We start from the raw sequence: 27,616 nt of genomic DNA, 5'->3' as shown, positions 1-27,616 counted from the left end.
TTGCATATACCAAAATCAATACGCATCTATGAGGTTCTTTGAGGTATTTTAATCCAGTGACTACGATATTCTACAATGACTATAATGTGTCGGATCGGATGGTAATCGGATATTAAAGATATTTAGGTTCATGTTAAATAGACTAACGCATATTAGCCACTGCAATCATACATTGTCACCTCCGAAAGGGGGGGGGGGTGTAGGATGATGCGCTGTGACCGATGAGCGAGCAATGACAGTGTAGACAGAGATAGAGACAGAAATGGCCGATGGCCGCGGGCTGTGCGCTTGCGCGCAGTCGACTTTTTTTAGATACAACATGCAGGCTGTAGCAGAATGCGACATGTTGCATGCAGGATCGTCGCAGCGTCGAGTTGCATCGGCCAATCTCCATTTGATAACGTTTGTTTCTTGATTTACGATGACGTCACATCGACGAATTCGTCGTAAGACGCATGCGGCGAGTTCTGATGTGCGAGCCCTCTTAAGCGTGAATTAAGCTCGCCCGCGCACCGATTCATCCAATAATTATCATACACCCCGCAGGAATATGCTCGAGTGGGTGAAGGAGGGGTGCGGGGAGCGGGTCACACAGCTGGGAGGTTGATCGGTACTGCCGGCCCAACAGTATTTCGCCGTTTCCGCGTTCATACGTGAGCATGCGCGCAACCGCGGAGGAAAGATATATAGCTTTAATGATTTATTAACATTTATTTCTGCAAGCAATTTATGCAAAGTTGTTTATTTTAATTACTTATTAATATAATTAATAATTTATATTTAATTTTGATGTTAATAGTAAAATATAATCCAAAGAAACATTTTTTTTTATTTTTAATCAACCGCAGCACCCCCAGATATCTTATCCACGAGCCGCCACTGAAAATATGTCTTTCATAAAAAGTAATAATATCACGGAATTACTTTTTTATCAAAGATTTGAATATTTTAATAGGCAATAAAAATAAATAATTTCTTTCTTATGGGTAGGTATATCATTCAAACAAAGTATGTATGGGTACTAATAAAAAATAACATTTTAGAATAGTTTTGTTTAGAAGTTATTTTAAGAATTTTTATTGATTTATAATCATTTTACAAGAATGGAAACTGTCATTTTTGGTTCCAATGTTTTTTTGTTTCGTCATTTTTGGTCTATTGCTTAAATTAATATTAGTAATGATAATAAAAAAAATCAAATGATTCAACAAACATGCATTACAAATATTACAATGCTAGTTACATGTAAATTGTACATATTACATTTCACCGTAGCACAGTTTGCCATGAGTTTTCTTATCGAAAAGAGATGACCGTATACTATACGGTTATCTTTATAGCACTGAGATGAAAAAAATACGCATTGTGTGTGGAGCATTGCAGACAACAATGTTCCTTCATGAATGAAATCCTAACCTAACAAACTTCCTAATTTTTGACTTATTGTACTATGGAACTGACCCATCGATATATTTGAATGACATGGCTAATTTTTTTATAAATATTGTTAAACATTAATTTCAGCAATGTTCCTAATTTTCGCCCCTTTAGAGCGTTTTTACATGAAGGATTATTCACGAGTGTCTTCGTGTCAAAGGTTACATTTTATTTATTGATATTTTATGAAGTGCATTGGCAAACTCTGTTTTAAGTAATGAAATTAAATTGCAACACTGATTTATGAAAATGGCGAATTTTACTCATTGTAAATGATCTTTATATTTTGCCGTCGTTATCTCTGGTCAAAAGTGAAGGTTGATGTTTTCAATGTGCAAAGGCCAGAATCTGACAGGTAAGGCTTCGTACAATAGGGCCATGATACCTAATATAATATTTAACTTCTATAGTCAATTTACTCAACTTAGTCACAAAGCCTAGTATTACACGTGATTTTTTAAACTATACGTCATAATATTGTCATTTTTCACTGTAATTAATGTAATTAAGATATCAATATGATATAAAACGTCATAGTTCAAGCTAGAGTCACAATCTGGACAAACGGCAGTTAAATACTATATGAATGGATTGAGAAAAAAACTACCATTCAAACAGGGATATTGAGCTAGACCAATTAGAGAGCAACAGTGCAAGAATTATGATTTTTCGTACACATTAAATTTCTGATAATTATAGTGACAACACCAACGTATTGCTATGGCACATAAAAAAAAAACTTTGGACCAACAGTTCTTATGATAAATTCAGTCTAAAAAAGCTGTCAGTATCCCTAATACTGTTTAACTAACAAAAGTTTATTTTCCACTGTTACAACACTGAATTCTCACACAAAAAATCTGTTTGTAATGAGATTACTCTAAGTGAAAATCTAAAGATTCGTCATTCGTCTTTTGGGTCATGACAAACGTCCTGAGGCTCAAAAGGCATCCACCTCTTGCTGCAATCTCTTTAACTTGACCGCATACATATCGTTGTTAACAAGCTTTTCGTCACTATCTTCTTCTACATCTATGTACATTCTATGCACCCGCTGAATCATGTCTAGTTGAGCTTCCATCGGTGACTTTTCCCGTTCCCTCATCTCTTCCACCTCTTAGTCGGAACTTCCGGTGATATGCTCCGGATCGTACGAGGCCCAGCTGAGCTTCGTGATGGTGCAGTTCATCAACTGCAACCAACTGACCGGCCGAAGTTTGAACAATCTGACTTGTATATAGCTACTGACGTTCTGATGGCTACAATTCTTCTTGATAACATTATTATACAACTCCAATCTGAACTGGTAATTAACATCATCAAGGATGGTCTCAAATGTTACCAATTTGTCATCGATATCCAATGTGTATTTTTTGACGCCTATTAATTTTATTTTTAAAATAACCTCAGTTTCTGTCTGGTGCCATAAAACATGCGGGACTCTACTCTGCACTTCATTTTGTGTCAATGTCAACTCTTGACTCGGTTTAATTATGGTGTTTGTAATTTTATTATACACTAATTCATGTCTTTTAGAAGTCAACGCAGGTTTCTCTTCATTACTACATGTATTGTGGACAGTTTTCTTGGATGCCAACACAGCCGGTTTGTCTTTTTTACTATTTACAGTAGTAACTTTCAAATCAGGAACATCAGTAATTTCTGTGACAGTGACGTTTTTCCATGATGCGTTAGAACCATCGAAATTCTCTTTAATTTTCGGCAGTACTTTAGAGATGGAGTTTTTTAATATAACGCCTTCATAGTCTTCTTTGTCAATCTGGACATCCCAAGCATCAATGTCCAAATTGTCAATGCCACTTTTCACTTTGGCCGCTCTATATGGAATAAATTGGGAATTATTTTTAGCATCACTGAGATCCGAAAAACTGGATAAACTCGTTGAATGAGCACAGTTATTTTTAAGCATGAAATCGGGAATCGAACTCGATGTATTCGACACGGTATCGAAATCATCATCTAAAACATTCTTCATGTACTGCGAATTTAACCACTCCCTGAAATCATCCTTATCCTTTTCGACCAGACTCGATTCATCATCAACATTAACCGCCAAATCTTTAGCCAACAGTGCATTATTTATTAAATCTATACTATTACTGTCATACAGCAGCAATGCATACTTTTTACCGAGGGTCTTATCAGCAATTTCTTGCATATAGTATCTGGCGTAAAATGATTTCAAGTATTCCGAATTCATCTCGTCGAAGCTTAAATCATACAGCAGATCGCCGGACGCATCGTTCCACGTGTCTCCTGTAGGTTTCACTCCAAAAAGCCGACATTCGACAGCTAAAAATGGCAATCGCGTAATAAACTCAGGCGATATCGGACACAGATCTTCATAATCTATTAGTTTTGAGTCGCCAAAATCAACAAAGAAACATTGGTAATAATTTTGACTACCAGAAAGTGTATCTTTCGATTTGTCATCGGTTTCCTTGGCATCGATCTTTTGGATTCTGGCTCTGTAGAAAATTTCATCATCAGGAAATCTCGCCAGACAGTACGCACCGACCTCGAATGTCCATTCAGCCTGTTTCTTTTTAGGTATAAAAGCATTTTTTCTGTTCTCAACGTAGACTTGTATATCTGTTGTTAACCTATCTAAGAAATCTTGCTGTTTTACTTCTCGAATGTAGAATTGATCCGGTGTGACAGTGCACCATATATAAACCGAATGGTATTCGTTTTCATTCAAGTGCGCCCACTGCGGTTCAGGCAGGACGGATTTCTTAACAATTACACTATTTACATTTGAGATATTTTTTTTTGTCAGATGTTTATAATCGAATTTATCACAGAACCGGCGGATAAGTTCGAGGTGACAAGGATTCTCACCTAATAATTTTTTAGAAATCAAATGCTCGCAATAGTTTATTTTAACTTCAATAATATTATCGACATTCACTTTCTGATAGCACTGGATATTTTGAACGAATAACGTGTTACCGATAGCCAATATTATATTGGCTCTATTAAGAAGTTTATTACTTCTATCAGTCAGTATTGTCTTGGCTTCGTTCACTGAATTGTAACTCCAATCCACACTATCAGCGTTTGGCTTTAAGCCAGTAATCCTGATCCGAATGACCGACGATATGATATTTTTCAAATGGTCAGGTAAATAATAAAGTTCGTAAGCTTTCGCCTCGGTTATAATTTCCGACTCTAGTAGATTAATGAGTATGGTATCCGGGCCGCCCGTGCGATTAGTCGTACATATCTTAACGACTTTACACCTTTCGTAAGTGACGCTGTTTGTCACTTTGATGGCGGCGATATCGTTCTCTTCTACGTGGCCGTGTGCGCGCACATTGCTCCTGTCAGTAAAATACGCTGTCATCTTGAAAGCGATCTCCATGTATCTCTGATCGTACTTTTCAACGACACCGTCCAAAGATGTGCTCTCTATCAACTGCACGGACAGAAGATCCGGTCTGTGAATCGTGAGAACCTTAAAAACGACCCTACCGGAAGACGGAATCCATTTCTCTGGCACGTCTCTGTCGATTATAGAATGCCTAAAATTGCACAACGCTAAATTGGTGCATTTTCCATAGCTCAATAATTCATTGCAAACTCCTTTGTTTGCACGTTTCTTGTCTTGGAAACTGAATATCTCATCGGCTAGTGTTTTGATGTCTACAGGAATATCGGTGTCACATCTATGGATGAAATCCATCAATTTCGGCAGCTGGTCTACGTTTTCTTGATCAACGAATATGTTAACTCTCAATGGTGGTTTCAAAGAGTTTTGCAAAAACATATTGTCATAAGAATTCGTCATCGTAACGAACCGCATATTGAAGATTGATAACTGGTTCGGTAATGAATAATTAATCAGCCAGGTAGCATTCGTGACATTTATGTGAGAGAGGTTCATATCACAGCACACCAATACTTGGTGTGTTTCCCAAACTCTTTGCGCACTCTGCACATCTTCAATGCTACTCAAACTGTTCAAATAAATGATTGAATAGTGCATGGACTTAAGTTTTTCATGTATTTCAAGCACTTCCTCATTATTAATGCAGACAATGACCAGCTTCCATGAAATTCCAGCTCGTTTCTTCAACAGATCGATCAAACGTTGCAATTTATCATCCTGGAGTAGCATCTCCATGAACAATTCAACTTTTGAATACAGAACGCACTCCTGGAAAGCACTGATGCATACGATGGGGATATTGAAATCTTTTATTAGAGGTCTGAATTGTTCCATCCATCTTTTAGCGGTCAGCGCTACTTGAAAGCGGAGACTTTTATCGGTGCAGCATGCGGAATATATCTTATTAATGACGTCGTTACATTGGGAATATGAAACGTCAGCATCGTCAAATATGAACATTTTCAACCGCGACAAGTCTAACAGGGGCAATTTACTCCCGAAGAACTCCAAAAATGCTGCAGATGTCATCACGAGGACGTCGCAACCCTCGTCAATATTTAACATGGTATACATGCGCATGCTGTAGACGCATAACACTTTTATGTGTACTCCGTTGACTTTGGTGTCTCGCAAAAGTTCTTTACACATCGAGAAATTGGAATGAGTTGTTTTAATGTCGGGGGTAATGATCAGGCCGATCGGGCCACGGGAGTCCTTGACATCTTCAAAATCAGCAATCAAGCTGCAGAATGGCGCCAGTATCCCCAGTGTCTTCCCACTATGCGCAGGACCAATGACAACGATACTATGTCCTCGCATCATAGCTGGCCACACAGCTGTCTGCAACCGGTTAGGCTTCACAACATTGATCGTAGAGAGGTTGGTTCTTATCCGATCCGGGAATGCCATTTTTATCATGCTCGACCACAAACTGATGTTTACGCTCTGCGAATGCATCATCAGTTTGACCGACATACTGACTGAAAAATTATTCTTTGAAGTAGATTGAACTGCATGCACCGAATATTCAGTTCTGTCAGTGATAGACATGGATCCATTTAGAGTTACATCAGTAGAATTTATGAAGGATTTGGATGTATTTTCAGGTGTGCTTATCGTGTAAACACCTTTTTCATTTGGTGTCTCCCCTTTTTTCTTTATCACTTGCTTTCCAATTGCCATTCCAGGTGGAAATACAGTATATTTTTTGCAGACCACTTCAGTATTGTCAGATCCTACAAAACAAAAAAAGGCAACTCAATTAACACCCAACTTAAAACTTGCAATTCATTAAATTTAAATTTTTTTTGAAAATCAAGAATTTGATTCTCAGGAATTGGAGATAGGTTAATTGAATCCTCGAGCTTTTGAAGAATTTTATTGGACATATTACTCGGTGAAGACTGGATAACCTCGTGATTTTGTGTAGCTTCCATGAAAGGCGAAGCAGAGGAAGAGCGTCAGCGTTCTGGAGCGACCAAGTAAAGGAGCTGACTAGGGGAAACAGAGAAGGTGGAAGCGATAAGGATGGAGAGCAGCGGCAGTTTATCCAACATCATGCATGCTGTGCTCTTTCCACTTTCTAGGTAAAAAGCTTTTTCTTTTTTTTCAACCATGTCCGATCCTAATAGGATCATATGGGCCTCCACAGAGTAGAGGTTTGTATTAACAGATTTTGTTTTTACGAGAAATGGATGTCACCCACTTGCTCAACCTATTAGGTCCATACCCTGACTCACACACAACGTTGTTTTTCAAAACCATCTCAATCAAGTTTACATACGCCACTGAGGTAATATATATATTAAGATAAAATGCACAGATGAATCCGTGGATGCAAGCCAAAGTGCTTCCGACCACGCCTGTGTCCGCGGGCACATGGTTGGGAATTTTTGTTGTAAAGATTATGTTAAATTCTGATGAAATGACTGCCTCTTCTGCTTCATGGAAAATCACCACTGTCTAGTCGGAAAAATATAATAACAATGGGCAATAGTGTACGATGTGTTATGGAGTCTAGAACGATTTGGCACCGGAACAACTGGGCGCCACGCAATCGAATGAAATTCAAAATAAATATACATTTGTGATTTATAGGTACTTTTAAAATATATATTTAATATTATTATTTATATTTAAATTATATTATTATTGAATACTGAGAGAGTGAGTTTAAATATGCACACGTAAATAATGATTTCGTTGTTCATATGTTTAGGTTCCGACTAGAAGAGTGTTCTTTTATTTTTATATAAAGCCTTAGTCATGATAATTCTCGATCCACAATAAAAAACACTATTTTAAGAGCAAAATGAATAAAAACCACTAAGTAGTAGATAGAAACTGAATATAATATAATATAAAATTGTAACAAACGTCTATTAATTTCATTTGACAGTGCCGCACTCAATTGTCCCATTCCCTGTGTAATGTATGTAAAAAATAAAGTGTATATATTCCACATACCTACACATTTTAAAGGATTTAGTGGCACTCTTTCGGGTGCCATTTTTTCTGCCACTTTTTTCATCATTCGCTGGTGGAGTACAAACTCCCAACCGCAGTTAGTGACATACAAATCGTCACTGTCGCATCCAAGATTCCAATCTTCTTCCCTCTCCATCAGCGTGCGATTGATTTCCTCCATTGGCACACCGTCATATCTCAACTGAAGTCGTATCATCGCCTTCGTGTCGAGCACTTGTTGTTCTCTGCTTTTAACAGTCCAAGGCACATTCATCTGCTGTCGTCGAAATTCAATATAGGGACAGATTTTAAAATTCGGCACTTCGTTTGTTATCATACAGACGATGTTCGATATCTCATCTGTGTTTATCATTCTAGGCAATCTGTCTGCTTTTCGGTACTTATCGAATTGCATATAGCTTCTGTAAGCCAGACACTTATTGTAGAGCAGTTTGGACACGCGTATGCGGACGCCATTCTTATAGACGTACAGTTCGCCGTACATGCAAACCGGTGAGATGCCGTCTATTGAGTATTGCCTGAAATACAAAATGAAGAAGTCATTATTTAATAGATACCTACCACTTTTTTGTAAATTTCTAGATCAAGCGAGGTCTTTTACGGCAGCATTTTACAGCGAGCGAGAAGGTCTTTTCTCTTCGAGAATTGATAGTAATACATTATATCAAAGTAGGAATCACGCATACTCTAGTGCACGCCAACCAAGATCTTGGGAAGATGCGCCTGGGACACTTTCGGCACAAATTTGAAGAGTGCCTAATGTTCATTACGCTACGGTATACACCTGCATAACAGATGTGGAGACGTATCGGGTGGTGGAGGGAAAAGTAAGTCACCTTTTATGCTGAAAGCATGGTAATCTTTGTGTATTTCTTTAGTACTTTCAAAATGTAAATTGGTCTTGAATTGTAATGTTTTTAACTTTCTTCTCTAGTGTTTTATTAGCGTTTTTCCCTATTAAATTTCTTTGTTCTCACAAATATGCATTGGAAGATTGCGTCCCCTGGTAAATAACGTGGACTAAGGATCGGAAGTCTACTACCATTTATGGTACACATGTTTTTATTTACGTGATTCTCTTAACATGGAGCCACTGAGTGTCGTGTTCTTTATGTTTGGCGATGAGCTAGGCCTTATATTTATTCTTATCTATAATAACTTAAATGATATTTAATAGTCTGTTGCTATTTTACATAACCTACGTATGCATTTCTCAGTGTTTTATGTGATTATTCATCTTAAAAATAATGTTTAATCTATTGTTTTCGGTTGCCTACATAAAATTGGCTACGAAGTCTTTCCACAGTTATTTACAGCTGAGTCTTAAGGGGGGACATGCTCGTCGAAGGTCAAAATTGAGTTTTTTTTATTTGTAGTTGTTTTCTTTATAGTTATTTTAAACATTTTATGACTGCATAAAGTATTTTTGTTACATAAAATAGTATTCTTTTAAACCTCTCGCTCTAATGTTTTAGAATATGGTCATATTTCGGTACATAACTGTGCAGTGGTGTTAAGATTTTTTACATTTATTAATTTTTAAACGCATTTATAAAACCATAAGTATAATTTATTATGAGATAATTTTTGTAAAATATTCACGATAAAAAATTATATTGATAATCTCTGACATCCCAAATTTGACAAGAATTAGGCATTAAGCGAGAGGTTTAAAAGAATACTATTTTATGTAACAAAAATACTTTATGCAGTCATCAAATGTTTAAAATAACTATAAAGGATAATAAGGCTTCAAAATTATATAAATAGATTATCTACAACGTTTAAGGAGTGTCCAGGATCATGGTATGAAAATACAATAAAAACTCAATTTTGACCTACGACGAGCACGTAGGCCGTTAAATTCAAACGTCTGCTTTAATACAGAAATTCAAATTGAAATTGAATTTCATTGTTTTATACTATCCATTCTTATAAATTTTCTGTATGTGTCAATGTGTAAAATGTAAATGTGTCTGCACACATAAACATGCATGTAATTTACTAATTGGGTGAACCTGAGATTACAGTGATATGTCATAGTAGAAGTGTGAAGTTCTTTTCAAATCAACCTGCAATGCAAAGTCACTTGTAGCTAGGGATTCCAATCCCGGGATCCCGAGCTATTTTCAATACCTATGAATCCCGGGATTGATAAACATAATCCCGGGATTTCGGGATTGATTTTTTTATCAATTTTGATGGAAAATATAACAGAAAAAATACTTTTAATAAAAAAATAACTACATTAGAAATAAACTGAGTTTGAATGAAGTTTGATTTATACCCATGTGTAGGTTGCCGATTCATTTTATTTTTTCACATAAATTATTAAAAATCAGAAAGATTGGAAAAAAGCACTTTTAACAAAGTAATTCCACCATGATATCATACGTTTTACGGCAGTTTCATATTTGGCTGACTAATTAGATTTATGAAGCGGAAAGGCCATAAGTACGCCATGATTATTTGCTTAACTATTTTAAATCTCGCTAATCCATTCATTATGTCTTTACTATGAGAAACAGCAATCTCATATTAAATTCACATTATTATTTATATTACAATATTATTTACTCCATTAAACTTGTGTATTTCCAAGATAGAACGTATACAATATTAACAATAAATGTCTTAAATAGTATAAATTATACTAGATTTATTTTTGACCGATTTTATCAATGTTATTTGTAAATATAAAAATTTTATATTAACAATGGAAAAAAATGCCAATCCCGGGACCAGTCCCGGGATCCCGGGATTGTCAAATTGTAATCCCGAAATCCCGGGATCAGAATTTTGGCTCGGGATTGGATTCCCTACTTGTAGCTAACTTGGTTTTTGTCAACATCTTTGCTCCTTCTGAATATAATATGTGAGTGATGCTAAAACAGAACAATTAACCGTTTCTCGGCCTTAAGAGTATGCCCAATCTCAGAAGTTACCACACACCACTGATAGTTCGGTCTAAACGAGTTACTTATGAGGTATTTTGAATAATTAAACAGCGGAACAATGTTTCATTTATCTCCACGGAATAAGACTCATAGCATCATGCAGAGTCACTAGTTAGACTTGACATAGTTAGAGATAATATAATATAGTATACGATTAAACAGGTTCGGTGTTAATTGGATTTCCACATATATATGTTAGCACTGCTAGCACACATTCATTGAACACTTTACGCTTAAGCCACAATGGCAGGTCACTTTTGAAGATATTATTCAATTTGGTTCTGTGAGCAATCTCGTCATACACACCACCCTATCAATTGACATTTTATAATCTGAGATAGACATAGTTGTTGACCCGTTCGATTTGAGTGCCGTTGATAAAGATCACTTTTCGTTCGGCAAAAAAACAGTTTATCATTACTTTTGCCTTTGAGACATTTATCTTTAAACCTACTTTGCGGCTTTCATTTGCGTTAATGCATCTTGTTCTTAAGGTTTTCTACAATAATGTCATCTCGTCGCTATAGGATTTGTTTCCCGAATATCCATTTTTGTCGAAATCGACATTTTAATGCAGTTCAATTTCTTTTATTGAACTCTACCGAAATCATTTATAAAAACAATATATTTTTATCTAGGAACAGAGATATTTTTTTGAAAAACCCGAATACGCCATGTTAAGTTGCAATTACTCTGTGCTGTTCTCCCGAATGTCCAACTATTCGTACCTGAATATCCAAGTTAATTTTGGTCGAAATAAATCTCGGCTGAGTTTTTATTTCCCGAATATGACTTTTAGCCAATCAAACCGCGCTGACGCCGTGCATCTCGCTCCCACATTCACGCTGTCCAGCTCTAAAACAATCACGCCCACTTTCATATTTTTCGGCCGTCCGGAGTGCTCTTTCAAATTTCGTCTTATTGATATTGTTTTTAAAGTTACTATTGTTTTAATAGTGAATTCATCAAATTTGAAGAGATCATTTATAACTGATACATCACCAGTTCGCCCTGAACTTATAGTAAAGTTTTGGAAGTGAGTATTTTAACCTAAATAACTGCATTTTGTTTTGATAAATGACACAAAATCCCAACGGTTATATGAATTCTACAGTATGACCCGGCAACATTGTTTGTCTTTATTTTACTTTTAATCTAGGCATTTCTATGAAAATAAAGGCGATGCTATTATTTATTTTTGAATGCGCTGATAGTTAATTTAATTTAATATGTATGTTAGTAACTATTTATTTGGTGAATATTATATACTTAGGATATTGGTACCTACCTAATATTAGCAGCCAATGGTAATTAATTTATAGATGCTATTATTTTGTGTTGTCATTCCAATAGTAAATATATAATATTTATTTGGTGGTTTGTAATAAGTTTAATTGTTAATTATATAAATATATAGATATAATAATATACAGATATATATACATAGATTTTTTTTTTTTTGGAAAAAGTATTAATATAAAATTGTTAGCAAGTACGAGTAAGTACCATCATAAAATATTGGAGAAATCCGTGACGTCGGTTAGTAATTGAAGTAGTAGATACCTACTTTTATTTAATAAACAAAAACCGATCGCCGATAGTCGCTTGATTTTGAAGAATACTGATGAGCAGGTATTAAAAGGCCAATAGTTAAAGTTTGTCGTCATAAGTATGTCACCTCGTAGCATAGTGGATAATTCGTGGACTGGGTCGTAAACCCAAGAGATGCAGGACGATTCCTGCCGGGTGTCTTACTTTTTTCAAAAAGATTTTTTCTATTGGTTACAATATATTTTCTCAGAAATGATTTTCAAAATTATGTATGTTAATAAATATAACATTTGAGGTGCGTACTTTTTGACCACTCAGTAATCCGTGGGCCGTGCAGCATCACACTACGGTCTTAAGTCCCGAACGTCCATGTTTTGTCCCGAATATCCATTATTCTGAGAGAGCGCTAAAAATTTCCCGAATATCCACAACGAGTACTTGTAAATAAAACGCATTTTATGTGCATTTACTGATTTATACCAGTATATTATTCTTGGAATCTATTCTTAGATAATGTTGCAATCATACAGTGTAGAAAGAATGATTGATACATCTACTGATATTTCAATATACGACAATGAAATTTGTTTTTCGTCTCCTGAAAAATTGACATTTGGTCTATTCGGGAAACAAATCCTATAGCGACGATCTGTAAAGTGCAGGTGACTGAGATATTTGCCTTTAATGGCGATTACAGTGTTCTCCAATCACTTCACCTAATGCTAGAGTAGGGGTCGGCAAACCGCGGCTCTTTTTGCCAAATTCATAAATCATAATTTTATAAATGCATCAGATATTCTTAAAAAAATTAAAGAATTGCCGTTATCTGCTAAAACAGTGACAGACAGAACTGTTGTGTAAAATGTCTTTAAATGTAACCTACCAAGTGGAAGGTATAAAATTGGCTCCTTCTTTATTCATTGCTGTAAATGAGTCATGCAACATAAAGGACACAGTTTAAGTTTCCCTTTTTATCCTGGTGGTTGTAAAGAAGAACTTATGGAATTCTTGCCACTCAAGGGCCATACATGAGGAGAGGACATAGCAAAGGCCAGTGATGCCCCTAGACAAAATGCCACCTCTGGGCAGCTCCAAAATGCCGCCCCATTTTTTATACCGTATTTTTTATCACCTATGCACGTGTTGTTACTGGTCACTATGGACGTCGAAAGGCAACATAAATTAATTAGACATCGCGAATTCGACAAAAAAATTACAGTCCTGTTAAACCTTTTATGTTACTTAACTCATTCGACGCAGATGACACGGCTGCCGTGTCCCCGTTAAGCGGCTGATCGATCCAATTAGCATGTTATTTAAATACGGTAATTAAAAAGTAATTAAAAGGTCCGCAGCGATTGTGTTAATATAACTACAGTGAGCTGAATTTTTTAATGGAAAAATATTTTCGTTATTACTAAGATTAGGTAGCTATTTCTATATATATTATACGAAATGATTCTCCTCGATTTGCCGCCCTTCGAGTAACTGCCGCCCCAAGTGACACTCAATCTGCCTACCCCCACGAGACGTCACTGGCAAAGGCTGTCTGGATGGAAAAATATCACCTTCCATTAAATAAAATTGTGTCAATTGAAACAACCGATGAGGCAAAAAGTATGACAGGCGGGAAAAAAGAATTTTTTTTTAAAAGAAAAAAATAATCACAAGGTACTAACGTTTCATTGTATAATCCACCAAGAAGCGCTTTGCACACAGACATTTCCAGAAGAAATTTTGAAAGTTATGGAATTGGTAATTAAGATTACCAACAGCATTGTGGCAAAAACGCTTCACAATCGTCAATTTTAAGAATTTTTGAGTGAATTACACCTTCTCATTCACAAAAAAGTGCGTTGGCTTTCAAGAGGTGCAGTTTTAAAGCGTTTTCTTGCCGAAATGAAATTAAAATATTCCTCGAAAAAAAGAATAATCAATATTCAGAATTGACAAACGATCGATCGGTGGTTGCAAAAATTCTATTTCGTGGTAGATCACAACTAAATTTCCTCAATCATAAATTACAAGGAAAAGGAAACACTACGTTTTCGATACTCGAAGAAGTAATCTCATTCGACGAAAAATAGTTACTTTTTGCTTAAGATTTAGAGAAGGGATCCTTGATTCATTTGGAAGAATTGTATAAATATCGTCAAAAAAGCAATGCCCTAATTAGCACAGATTATTTCAGGACAGCAATATTAAATATGAGGGAATCTTTTATGCGAAGGTTCCAAGAATTTAAAAATTGTAAACAAACCATAGCATTTGTTTAGCACGATCCATTATTTTAAATGGTAGACTTTCATCCACAGTTGAACAAAAATGAACCATAAGTGCGAGTGAGAAAGCATTCGTCTCGCTTATATCTCCGCAATATGCGTTAGAATAAGATAGAATTTCTATGGCTGTATTAAATATTTTTTGTACCGTCGCCGGTAAATATTGATTTTAATGATTACATTCATTTAAAAACTTCGAGCATGTATTGCTGAAATTTATTGTTTTTGTGTTAAATATAAAATTACCCACGGTGGTCGCTCGGCTTGAGCGTTGCGACTATCACGCCATGGGTCTCAGGTTCGAATCCTGGGTCTGGCAAGTACACATATTGTTTTTCAATTTGTGTGTGAGTCAGGGTATGGACCTAATAGGTTGAGCAAGTGGCTGACATCCATTTCTCGTAAAAAAACAAAATCTGTTAATACAAACCTCTACTCTGTGGAGGCCCTATGATCCTATTAGGATCGGACATGGTCGAAAAAAAAAAAAATATTTTTAGTTAATTTAGTAAAAGATAAGGTAAACAATGTTGTGTTTAAATTTGTTAGCCGTACTGAGAAGCAACATGATGGTATAACGCAGTGGCGAAGGGTGGAGGTAGGCTGTTAAGATCCAATATAAATAGTGCACATTAAACTTTGTCAGCCATACGTATTTGTTTTCATTGAAATAAGACTACAATTTACAGATTGATGTTGGTCAGTTTTTTAAATTAAATTAAACCCTTTGAAAACCAAGCCCTAATAGATAATAGGCAAAAAATACTCATCTATCTATTAAATATCTAAAAATGTGCATTAAAATCATACATAACTTTGGATATTTTATAGATAGAATAATATTTCTTTATCTATTATAGTTTGGTTTAGGCAGGGCTTAATAAATTTTAAAAAAATAGCCAATAATAATATGTGTAATATGTATTCTTAATCCAACAAAAACAAATAAGTATGAATACTATTATGGTTTGGTTTGGCAGGGTTTAATTGATTTTCAAAAACTAACCAACACCATCTATAAATTATAGTCTTAGTTCAATAAAAACAAATATGACTAACAAAATTTAATTTGTACTATTTATGGCGGATCTTAACAGCCTACCTCCACCCTTCGCCACTGGTATAACGTTTCATAGTTAAGTTAACCACTTGACTGTTTATCCCGAGTGTGACTCGGGCGCGGATTTACTTTGCACACTGACTAGCCCGAGTCTTACTCGGGCGTTTTTTTTCTTAACTTGACAGGAATGTTTATCACGAGCTACATTCGGGAAGATCGTATTTCAACTTGTCACACAGTTTATTATTTGTTTTGACTGGTATTTGAGTGATATATGAGCCATATGACATAATAAAAGCTTTAGCCTGTGTATATTACGATTAGTCAATGACTTCATTGTTCATTCATAGTTATTTTTGTGTTAGGTATGTTGCATGTTATTGTAATTTGAATTTAGTTACTTTTGAGCACATTTTAGAAGTAAGTTCGTAAAAAATAAGTATATATTATTCATACTTATTAGCTTCATTTTAGTTACCAACCAATACCATCTACGGCGAATAAAGAAAGGCCTACTAGACGTGCAAAATATGCTGCTCACATATGAATGATAATCACAAACGAATACGGAAGGAGACGAGATTGTGATGTAGGGTTGTGTATTGAATTTTTCAAAATTTACCATACCAAAAAGACTTATTAAAATTATTTTCGTAAAATTTAAAACATAAACCTACATATCTGTTGTGATAAAATGTAAAAAAACATGTAATTTATAATAAAACGTTAAAAGAAAATTTCACATTTTTCATAAAATTTTAAATATTGTAAAAAACTGTTTATTTAATGTGAAAAAAAGTAAAACAAACGTAAAAATAAAATTTTTAATAAATTGTTTAAAAAATGTTTAAAAAAATATCTGACAATTTTTAGACTTTCTTTCTCACCAAAATCTAACTGGGAAGTGGTTAATAATAATACATTTGAGTTTCTACTATGCGTTATACGCAGGAAACACGGCTTCATTTCGCCGAACAATAACCACTCTCTTTATATTATTACTCTGCTTTCAGCTGACGATATGTCAAAAATAGACGTGAAATATTTGACAGGTAACACAAATGACAGGACTGTGAAATTCATACCACAAGTCGAATAATCTTGTATTCTTGCTCCAACCAATTTACATACCTTTTTATGTTAAAAAATGAAAATACTCACATATCGATGATTTCTTTGGGGGCAAACACAATGCCATCTTTTGTATCTTTTATATAATTCGTAAACCATAAGCGGGATTTGGAAGTCCAGAATTTGACCCTTTGAACTGTTGACTTATTCTTCTGAGGTCTGCATTGCGGTATTGCTGGAAATGCTCCATAAATCCCCGCTCTGATGACAGGATTTCTGGCATAAGGAGTGTCTTCTTTCAATACCTTGTGAATCCAAAAATCCTGGGGGTTTAATATTCCCACCACTCGGACAGGGAATTCGTCAGGCGGGGGATCTGAAATGAAATTATTTTATTATTTCAATACAGTTTATGAAGTTTATATAGGCACTCAACCCCTGAGTCGTCTCCGTGGGAGTTAAGTTTAAGTAAGTAAGTTCCCCGTAAGTTTCTTTGTTAGTTTCTTGACTCGTCCATCCTGTTTACATGGCCCAGCCATCTATAGTGTCCCGATTTGATGGAATGTACGGTGTGCGGGCTGCTGTACAAAGCGTAGAGCTCGTTGTTGTACTACCGCGCCGACTGTGTGTCATTGATGGATCTGTATATACCACACAGCATGCTCCCGTCAAATGAGCTCAGCACTGTTTTCATGTTTTTAGTCATGTACCAGATTTCAAGTCATACTTAAAAATTGATTCATCAATTGAATTCTTAAAACGTATTATGTTTGCTAAGGTTACATACGAGTACGAATTGTTTATAATAGAATGCCACTATTACTTAGAGGTAAAGATAGGGTTCCCAGACGTCCTCTTTTACCCCGAAAAGTCCTCTTTTTTGAGGTTAATGTCAGTGTCCTGTATTTTTTTCCATTTTTATCAAATAAGGTGTAATAGGTCATTTTTTTTCGATATGAACATTTTATGCTCTTATTTTGTAAAATCGATTGTCAAATAATTTTTTCATTCATTTATTTGTATACCTACCTATAGTCGAACAACATCTTCTTGGCTACGTGTTAAAACTGTGAACTAACATGCTCCTCCCATTTTTAACCGCACTTCCATTATAAACTAACAAGCTCCTCCCATTTAGTCGACAACAGCGCCTTCCGGCTTGTGCCTAAATCTTCTTGTTGGACAGTATTTACTAATTCACTTTAGTTTTCCCTATACCTATATGTAAGCAATGGATATTTAGGGGATGATGAGGTGTGGGGGTAGTGGTTAGAAGTTTCAACGAGAGAGATTATTTATTGTTACAAAAATAAATAAATACAATGATAAAGAAGATAGAGTAATGTTACGGGTACGGATGTAATGATGAGACCGAATGAATAGGACCGCGAGACTGGACTCAAGTGGAATGACGGTTGACTGTGTGACTCGGGATAACTGATGAGTTATGAATCGTCCTTGCAAAAAGCATTAACTCATTAAAACAAGTTCTGAGATAATCGCAAAAAGGACTTTAATTTTTTTTTCAAAGCGTTCTCCCACATAGAATTTTTTATGATTTAAAAACATTTTTTCTACATTATAAAGACTAACCTTTATGGCAAACACAATATACGACATGTTACAAGTCCTGTATTTTGTATACGCAGAACGCATTAGGTCATTATCATGCTTTCTATCAGAATAAAAAAATAACAATATGATTTAATAATGTTTCTATTTTCTCACCATTATATCCTATGTCTTTGTGCGTTTTACCAGGACGTAGAGCATAAAATTGTATACATTTTGACATTTAAAATAGAAAAACAGCAAAAACTGAAATAATGCGTTCTGTCAGTATACCCTCGCATTGTCGCAATTAAATAAATCATAATAGACACTGTTGATCTAGGTTATGATTGAGGAAACGCTGACAATTGAAGTGTGTCACACTTGTCATGCTGAGTGGTATGATTGCTATAGATACTTGATAACTAATTGAATTTGAAAATATTTTGTTTGACATTGTAAATGAATGAATAATTTGGTTTTTTTATATCTCTCGCTTAAAAGTAGAAAATAAATAATATAATACAGTATCTACACTCTTAGTAATCCGCCGCTTCATTATCCGACAACTACTATAATCAGCCGTTATTTTTACTTGTTGAAAGCACAAAATCAAGCTCAATAATTCGCCGGTATTCAATTGTCAAATTCGTTTTTAGACATTAGACGGGTATTTTGGAGACTTCTCCTTCGTAAAACGTACGTTCATCGCGAAGAAAGTAATGTACCAGGGAGGAAAGTGCCCAAGGACCGCATCACAATTATGCCGTGCTCCAATACAACCGGGAAACGCAAAATGAAGCTTTTGGTCATAGGGAAAGCCAGGAATCCTAAGCCATTCAAGAATATCTGCCTCACTGAACAATTGGTTATATCAAGTGATTTACTGTTTAATATTTAAGTAGTTAATAAACTTAGTTTATAAATATGTATAATTAAGTAAATACTTGAATTTTATTATAAATACAGCCGTAATGTGCTAGTACAATTTCTTAAAAAAATACAACTATTTTTACGAAATTCCTACCTACCTGTTTTAATTTTTACCATATTTTGTATGTATGCACGATAATCTGCCGCTTTCACTAATTGGAGACTTGTCTGGTTTTTGGTGTGGCGGATTACTGAGAGAGTATTGTATTATGAAAGCATTGTGATATCTTATCATATTTCTTAATTTCAATATTTACTTGATACTAATTATTCCTGTTTAATTGTTGTCATAGGTAATATTAATATCATCATAATCATCAGCCTGAATCTATCCACTGCTGGATGAAGGCCTCTTCATGCTGCTTCCACTTCTCTCGGTGCTGTGCATTGCGTTGCCACGTACTTCTGCAGAACTTTATCATTCCATCGATCCAGCGGCCTCTAGGCCTACCTTGCGGACGTTTTGTACTTCTTGGATACCACTGGATGACTAGATTTGTCCAACGATTGTCTCTTCTTCGAGCTATTTGTCCAGCCCATCTCGAATTAAGGCTTTTAATAAACTCTATTACATCGCAAACCATTGTCTGGTTCCTTGTCCACTCGTTATTATTAAAATGATCATGATAATACATGATTGGGTAGAAGTCGGTTATGGGGAAGCCAGCGGCAGGCACATTTTGAGAATAACCGATATACTGGATTATTTGTTAGGTTAGGTTTTCATTCTTGAATTCATGAATTTAGCCAAAATCGGCTATGGCAATTAGCACGGTTCCAGCCTGGCTCCCCATAACCGACTTGAACCCATGATTGTAAAATTATTGCATTTCGGGAGAAGTTATCGAGATCTAGCCAATGGAATACCATGGGGTCAATTACCTACAGTAAAAAAATTCACCGCAGAAACACACATAATTGCGAAAATCACCTGTATGCATTGTGTGATCACCGGGAATCGACGTCGGAAACTGACAATGGCTACTGAGTACTGAATAAGAAATATTATGCCCTCTTTTTAGCTCTTTATGGAACTCTAGGTGGCGAGCGTCTTGTATATCGAATAAAAGCTAATACATATAGTATATTAGTCTATGACATATCGAGCTAAAGGGTCTGGCGACTAGCAGTGCGTCGTCGCGCGCATATTTAGTATATTAGTCAGCCTATGTATTATGGTACGTTTACATTTGACATTTATATTGTCATATTTATGTATGACAACATATTCACCAAGTGTAAACAGTAATTATATTTGTACCAGCCACTTATTTTGCGTGTGTCGACACTCACCTGTCACTTATTCAATCTACTTATATACGCAAATGTAAACACCGCGTATTCGACAATTCCGAAATTGCCGCGATATATCACCGAAGTTGGACTCCCGTCTACTTTTATATCAAGTACCTGACACATTATTCGTAGTTTGACAGGTACCTAGTGAATTGCATAGGTATATTTCTAAACAACGGACAATCAATTATCATAGGTACACCATGAATGTATGCCCAACGTTTACGTTAATAAATGTACTGTAGCGATCTGTCAAAAATCAGAGACAGTGAGAAATAAATCGGATGTGCCGTGTTCTATGGATTTTGTTCGAAAATAAAATATCGCTTTTTCTCGGCACATACGATTAATTCTGATGCACTCTGTGAAGAAAAAATGCGCTTCAAATGGTATTACCTAATTCATTTTGGCCCACACCTGCACTCGTAATACGATAATATTATATTGAATATGCAATGACGATCAAGTGCTAGATATCGCAATGTTACTGTTAATCGTTCTTCTACACTTATGGCATTTCTAAATTGTGTGTCTTGTTTTTTGGCAAAAGGTCCAATCTTGCAAACTAAAGTTCACAAATTGAGTTGGATCTTCGATTTTAAACTCTGACATTAAACGGAAGGCACCTAGTTCTTCTCGTCGCTGAATCCATTCCCGCACCCATCTAGACCATTTTTTCCTCCTTTTTGTTGCCAAAAGACTTAAAATAATAACACTCGCTGCTTTCTTTTTTAACATTCCCATATTGACAACTGACATAACGTTTTTGAGAAGTATACAAAATAAGTGTCCGAATAAATTACAATGTCATATGTAAGGACCGCATATATTTATTCCAATGTTGCCATTGAATAACGTGTCGAGACTTTATTTCAACGAGAAGTATACCAGAATTTTATGTCAGATCCATGCAGGTGTAAACAGTAAGTGAAATTTTATGTCAGACACATAAAATTTCACTTACTGTTTACACCTGCATGGATCTGACATAAAATTCTGGTATACTTCTCGTTCGAATGTAAACGTACCTTTAGTCTATGCGCACTGACATTTGTTATCAGTCAGTGAACGCAGTGCTTGCAACCGAACATAATTATAGTACATTTTGGTCCGCGTACTATTAAAAATGTATAGTACGTCAATAATACCACAATTTTGAAAAATGGAATTATTCGAATTTGCCGGTTAGGTTAGGTTGGGATAGGTTAGGTCAAATAGAAAAATGGAATTAAATGAATTCGCCGGTTAGCATATTTTTACATTTTCAACAAAAATTTTCAAAAAATATTTTTTTCGCGTACATTCGATGACAAAAAGATACCAGAATTCAACACTTGTCAGACACTTCAAGTCAAGTCAGACGGCGGACGACCAGTCACAAGTACCGAGATAAATAGTACAAGAGAAGTTGTGCTGAATAGTGGTAGGTATAATTATTATTTTTATATTAACGTTATATTGATGGATATTCTTTCCATAGACCATACCTACCTTCTGGATGACGCATTGTTGAGATTATGAATAAAACAGAAGTTCATAATTGAGTATAGAAAATTCAATTAGAATAATTTATGTCGCTGTGGATGAAAATTACTAATTCTTGACTGGATATTGTGAATAATACTGGCAAAAATCAAATTTTATCAATCCGAAACAATGCAGACCATCCATAATGTAATCATCAGTGTGGCCTGCCATATTTTCAAAGTGGAATTATAGTACAGACCCTCAAAAATTATAGTATTTCGGCAAAAAATATAGTACGCGTTGAATGACGATTACTTTTATGCATTTTCAACAAATTCTTTCTCGTTTTTTTTTTTGCTTTTTTTGGTTCTTCCGAGTTACTTTAGCGGTATTTTTCATGTATTGCCAATATTTTTCGATTTTTCAAAATTATAGTATTTTGGGCGTAGGTACTATACCTGTTTTATATCGTACATAGTACGCGAACCAAAATTATAGTACAAATACTATAATTATAGTACGGTTGGTAATCATAGATAATGTTAAACAGCTAAACAGTGTTGCCATCTTTTCAAAGTGGAGTACAGAGCCTCCAAAATAGTATTATGGGGAAAAATATACCTAGTACGCGTTGTCATTTTTCTCTTGAAAATGTATGGGTTTTATGTTTTCTCTGAAAAAAAAAACAGAGATTGAGAAACCTCGAGACCCCTTTTTATTTAGGTACCTAGTACCTCTTCCGACCAAAAATGCTTACCGAAGAATTCAAGGAATTTCATTTTAAACAAAAGTCAAGGGATTTTTTTACAGTTTTCGCGCATTTTTCCAAGTTCTCCAAATCTTCTTATATTGCGAAATTATAGTACTTTGCACCAATTTATAGAAGGACAATATCGAAACTGTAGTACTTTTTACATGTTTTTACCGATATTCAAAATTATAGTGTTTTGGCGTACTATAGTACCTGTTTTATATCGTACATAGTACGCGGACCAAAATTATAGTACAAATACTAAAATTATAGTACGGTTGGCAACACTGGTCGTGATCGTGATATTTTACACTATTGAACTATAGTTAAGTTGATAAATGTGTACAACCATTGCCGACTCAAGTAGAAAGCCGATTCATTCACAACGACTGGTCCTATTTTTTTCGCTCCTCCCGTTGTTGTCGATGGATGACCTGTCATTGCCTGCCATTGTTCTATAGAGTGCTCATACTGACGCGTCTGTCGTGTTCACACAGGGAATGGTTTGATTTGGATAGATGAGTTACATGATAAATAATACACTAGCATTAACACAGCTTCTACAAAAAGTGTAATGCATAGATGAATGAATGTAATGAATGCTACATATTTTTTGAAAATCGATATTACCACCGGTTTTGTGTGATGGACTACTTTGAATTTGACAGATTTTCCATTTGAATAAAAGGAATGTATATTATTTATTTATAACACTGATGGTTATACCTATTTGATGTGAGAATTTTTTAAAATTCAATTTGAAACGAGAAAGGGCGAATCAATATGTCAAGCAATCCGGGATCTGATTTTGACAGCTGAAAAGTGGACCACTTGTTGCTTGTGCAAAAAGGTATGCTCAGGCTTTATTAATCTAAAGATGGCGGTGACCAGGTCGATACACATTCACGACACATTATTTTATACACATTGTGTTTTTGTTGATGTTGTAGCTGGTGTTGGTGTTGTAGTTGGTTGGATTTTTATGGTAAATTGACGTTTGAATTAACGTGTGGTACAACACAACAGTAATGCGAATTATTTAAACGTGATATTATTCTGACTGCTGGCAACTAAATCCTTCAAAAAAATAAAAATTTATTCATTTTTGTTGCATTATAATACTATTACATCAACTTGAAAAAACTCTTATTTTAAAATAATTACGTGACGACACAGCTTAGGCCAGGTCAGGGAACACAATATTAATGGGAACTGGCTTACCCTACTGGGTGTGATAGGTATAACAGGCTAAATATCTAGAATGTAGAAAAATATGGGATAAATTTAAACACGTATTAAAGAATATGCTATGTTCAATAATTAACGATATTATGCATTTTAGTTTGTCACGTTATCGTAACGTTCTTTCAATCTTCGGGAACAATCAACACGGTTTTTTTAGTTAAGTTTTATGGCGGTCATGCCATAAGCTACCCTGCTTCAGAACTTTGGTCCACGGCGATGGATTTTACATTATATTCATTGGTCTCTTCTATGGGCTAGATTTATCAATCGACCGTCAGGGTCAATGAATTGGGGGCATTCCAGTTACTATCGACCGTCACTAGGCGCGCAAGCAGAAAAATTGTTTGGAGGGGGGGGTCCATTTTGAAAAAAAAAATATGCGGAAGGGAACGGTGTTAAGAAAATCTTGTAGGTGCTACTGACTGCCACATTTACTCCGCCTACTACTTATAACTTCAACCGAGGAATACTGCATTTTTACAAATACATTCCCCATACACAGACACTCCGCATTTTGAAGCGATAAATACCTGGCCTGCGGGTAGGTATACCTAATAATGTTCACGATTTATTGAAACGTGTCGCATCCACAAGTGGTTATCAGATGCACGTGGCTTAACTGTTATAATTATTAAGATCGTTAGTGTACATTTGTATCGTCCGCACTGACTTGTCTTTTAGACGTGTCGCGTCAGAATATTTAAGCAAACATTGGATGCCCCAGATGGGCTCCAAATGTGTTCCTCTGACACGTCGTAGAATGCCGAGAGGTGTAGTGCTAAAACTTTGAGAAGGCTGTTCGGCAGCCAAATCATCCTGCTCACAGTCAAGTAATACGTATTTCATTTACTTACCTAAATCGCTTGTATTTTTTTCTGTTTCCGGGAGGGGGGTATACCAGCTATAGGTACATTGAAAAGTTGGGAATAACCAATTCTGAGTTCCCTGGGAATACATTCGTATTTATTTTACTTACTTATTATAATAATTCGAAGCCAAAAGGCCGCTAGCATCGGCGAAAATTAGTTAGATTATTATTTATAATAATAATAATGATTGTGGTGTGACAGATTTTGAGGCACCCTTGTGAAAAATTGACTGTGTAATAAACCGACATTAAAATATGTATTACATTGGGTATTACAATGCAATACTATAGTAATGTTGTCAAGATTTTTTATGCTTCGATTACTTTTTAAACTGAGGTGTCGAAACCTTTAGTGATCTCCATATAAAACCACCACTGCTCTCAAAAGTTGTAATATTTGTATTCATTCGTTAATTCGCCGCCCCTATGCAACGCGTGATTTGCATACCCTCACTGGATTTATAATATAATATGTACCTATAAGGAATGAGAAGTCGAATAACGTTGATTCACATAGGTAAGTAGGTAGAACAAAACAATGCCTTCATTTTGAGCGCAATTTGAACTAGAATTGGATACTTTTCTGTTGGGACGAAAGGCCATATAATATATGATAAAATAATATCCTACGCGAGCTACCTAAAATGCCGCCGCGAGCTACCGGTAGCTCGCTTGGCGATCACTGCTTTAGGTTCTCTTCATCATTCAATTAGAACGTGACATCCAAAGACAACGGAAGTAAACTAGACATCGCGAACCCGAAAAAAAAATCCTGTTAAAACTTTTATATTACTTAATTACTTAATACATTTAGTTTCCAACCAGTGAGCTGAATTTTTTAATGAAAAGATATTTCCGTTATTACTAAGTTTAGGTAGCTATTGTTATATATACCTAATGATTCTCCTCGATTTGCCGCCCCCAAGCGACGCTCAATCTGCCTACCCCCACGGGACGTCACTGCATCTGGATCAAAAAATATGTTTGTAAGTATGTACCTATTAACTATAATTAACACTTACCTTTATTTTCTAACGGATTTAATTTTTGTACTATTCCATTTGACTACCGACTCAAATTAATAGCACGAAACTTAAATCCATTAGAATTTAAATTCGAATTCCATCAAATCGGTACCCTCCGGTCGATAGTATTAATAAATATCCTTTATGATAAATAGTGCTAATTTAATTGACAACATAGATTTAATATAAAATGCGTGATGTGTAAACATGGTAAGCATCAATATAATAATAATAATAATTTCAAAGTTCATAATATAGAGCCAGCGTCACGAAATCAGGCGAGTACTTCGATCTTCATCCAAGTAAACACAACATACAATTTATATAGTGGTGTTGGAACTTGTAGTCATCCGATTTCATGCCATTTAGTATTAGTAAAAAATGCTGACGTTACATTAGAGTTGCAACAATGTAACATGAGGATGACGTCATTATTTCAGTACATAAGTGCAACCGTGTGCTGCATAAATGGATACTACTTATGAAATTAAGTGTCTTAACCAAATTTTAACCATAACTAAAATATTATGATGCAGGGGTAAATATGGACCTTTCAAGTATATTATTTTATTTAACTCTAATGCGGCGTTTGGATTTCTTGTGTACAGATAGGTATTAAAACAACTGAAATAGCCTTCTTTATAGGTACAATATCTAGCTATAATCATATTTTATTACAACGCTTTTCTTAGCTCGTATTCTTATTTGTCCGGTGGTTCTTTCTCCGGTACAAATCTTGCAATCGATTTTTAACTAACTTCCCGACTAGCTAGACATTTGAAACTTTAGAATACCAGAATGGTGTATCAGAACACGATGCCAATGTATTTTTTAAATACGTTTAGCCATCTTTAAGCAGAATTAAATTAATTTTCAGTTAATTCTGTTTTGTATGAAAAGTTATTTCGACACCATTATTGGTTGCTAGGGGTCTGGGGTCCTAGCAACTAAATTATTAATATATACGTGCGTTACTATGGAAATCAATATGACATGTCAAGTAGGTACATTTTTTTTTATTGTTTAAGCTAGTCGAGTCAAGTTTATATGATTCAACAGAAAATTTAAAAACGTTGTAGGTATATAAACTTTTTATTTTGTACTTACTTAATTATTTTTAAATTTAAACCGATGTGATTAGATTATTTCTTCTACTTCTTCTTCCACCCTGTCACGTCCCAATGTTGGGGTATAGGGCAAGCACAAATTGGCGCCACTTCCCTCGGTCCATCGCCAACTCCTGCGCCTGTCAGACATGCAGCACGTAGGTTATTTAAGTTAGATTCATAGACTATAGATACATCTTCAGATTAGATTATTTAAGTTTTGATTAAACAGTAGATATACCTAACTAGGTAGAGTACCTACCTATACGTTTTATAACGTTGCACTTTTTAATACACTGATACGCCTCTTTGCCTGATTAGTGATTACCTACTTCGCATAAAATTATATCAAATGATATTCACTTGTATTAATATATAGTAATAAATAAATAAGTACTTAAATGTAAACATATATTTTTAGAATAATATATTACCTACCATCATTTTCATCCTAGAGCCAGAGTGCAAAGTTATGGTACCTATTGTCATGTTAGAACATCGCTCGAGTATAAATGACTAACTGGGGTTTAAGTCGGCGATTTTACTGGCAACTCCAAGCTCGACCGCGGAGTTACAACGCATGCGCGCGACGAAACTTTGAAGGACGTAGAACTTC

General features: G+C 35.2%; 1 protein-coding gene across 2 annotated transcripts; it reads right to left on the bottom strand.

Moving 5' to 3' along the window:
• Positions 1–990: 990 nt before the first annotated feature.
• LOC147079971 (putative ATP-dependent RNA helicase TDRD12) lies at positions 991–20,741 on the bottom strand. 2 transcript variants are annotated; one of them, XM_085947368.1, is made up of 4 exons: positions 20,536–20,741; positions 16,849–17,134; positions 7,817–8,355; positions 991–6,585 (listed from the first exon to the last, which is right to left on the bottom strand). In XM_085947368.1, coding segments are annotated over exons 2-4 (4,572 nt in total). In that variant the 5' UTR covers positions 16,851–17,134; positions 20,536–20,741; the 3' UTR covers positions 991–2,554. The 2 variants fall into 2 exon arrangements, with proteins under 2 accessions (XP_085803494.1, XP_085803484.1); XM_085947358.1 differs by lacking the exon at positions 20,536–20,741 and adding an exon at positions 20,174–20,375.
• Between the last annotated feature and the right edge of the window lie 6,875 nt (positions 20,742–27,616).

The sequence above is a fragment of the Rhyacophila brunnea genome, unplaced genomic scaffold (genome assembly GCF_057557595.1).
Source record: "Rhyacophila brunnea isolate RB1 unplaced genomic scaffold, BYU_Rbru_1.0 scaffold_1, whole genome shotgun sequence".
Lineage (NCBI taxonomy): Eukaryota > Metazoa > Arthropoda > Insecta > Trichoptera > Rhyacophilidae > Rhyacophila > Rhyacophila brunnea.
Note: the sequence above shows the minus strand (reverse complement) of the source record. Positions and strands in the feature narration are given on the sequence as shown.

Bases quoted from the DNA above. Each gene is read 5' to 3' on its own strand.
- LOC147079971 (XM_085947358.1), bottom strand. The intron at 8,356-16,848 runs GTGAGTATTTTC...TTTGTATTTCAG, and splicing joins CCCAAAGAAATCATCGATAT to GCAATACTCAATAGACGGCA. The intron at 6,586-7,816 runs GTATGTGGAATA...TTTGTTTTGTAG, and splicing joins AAATCCTTTAAAATGTGTAG to GATCTGACAATACTGAAGTG.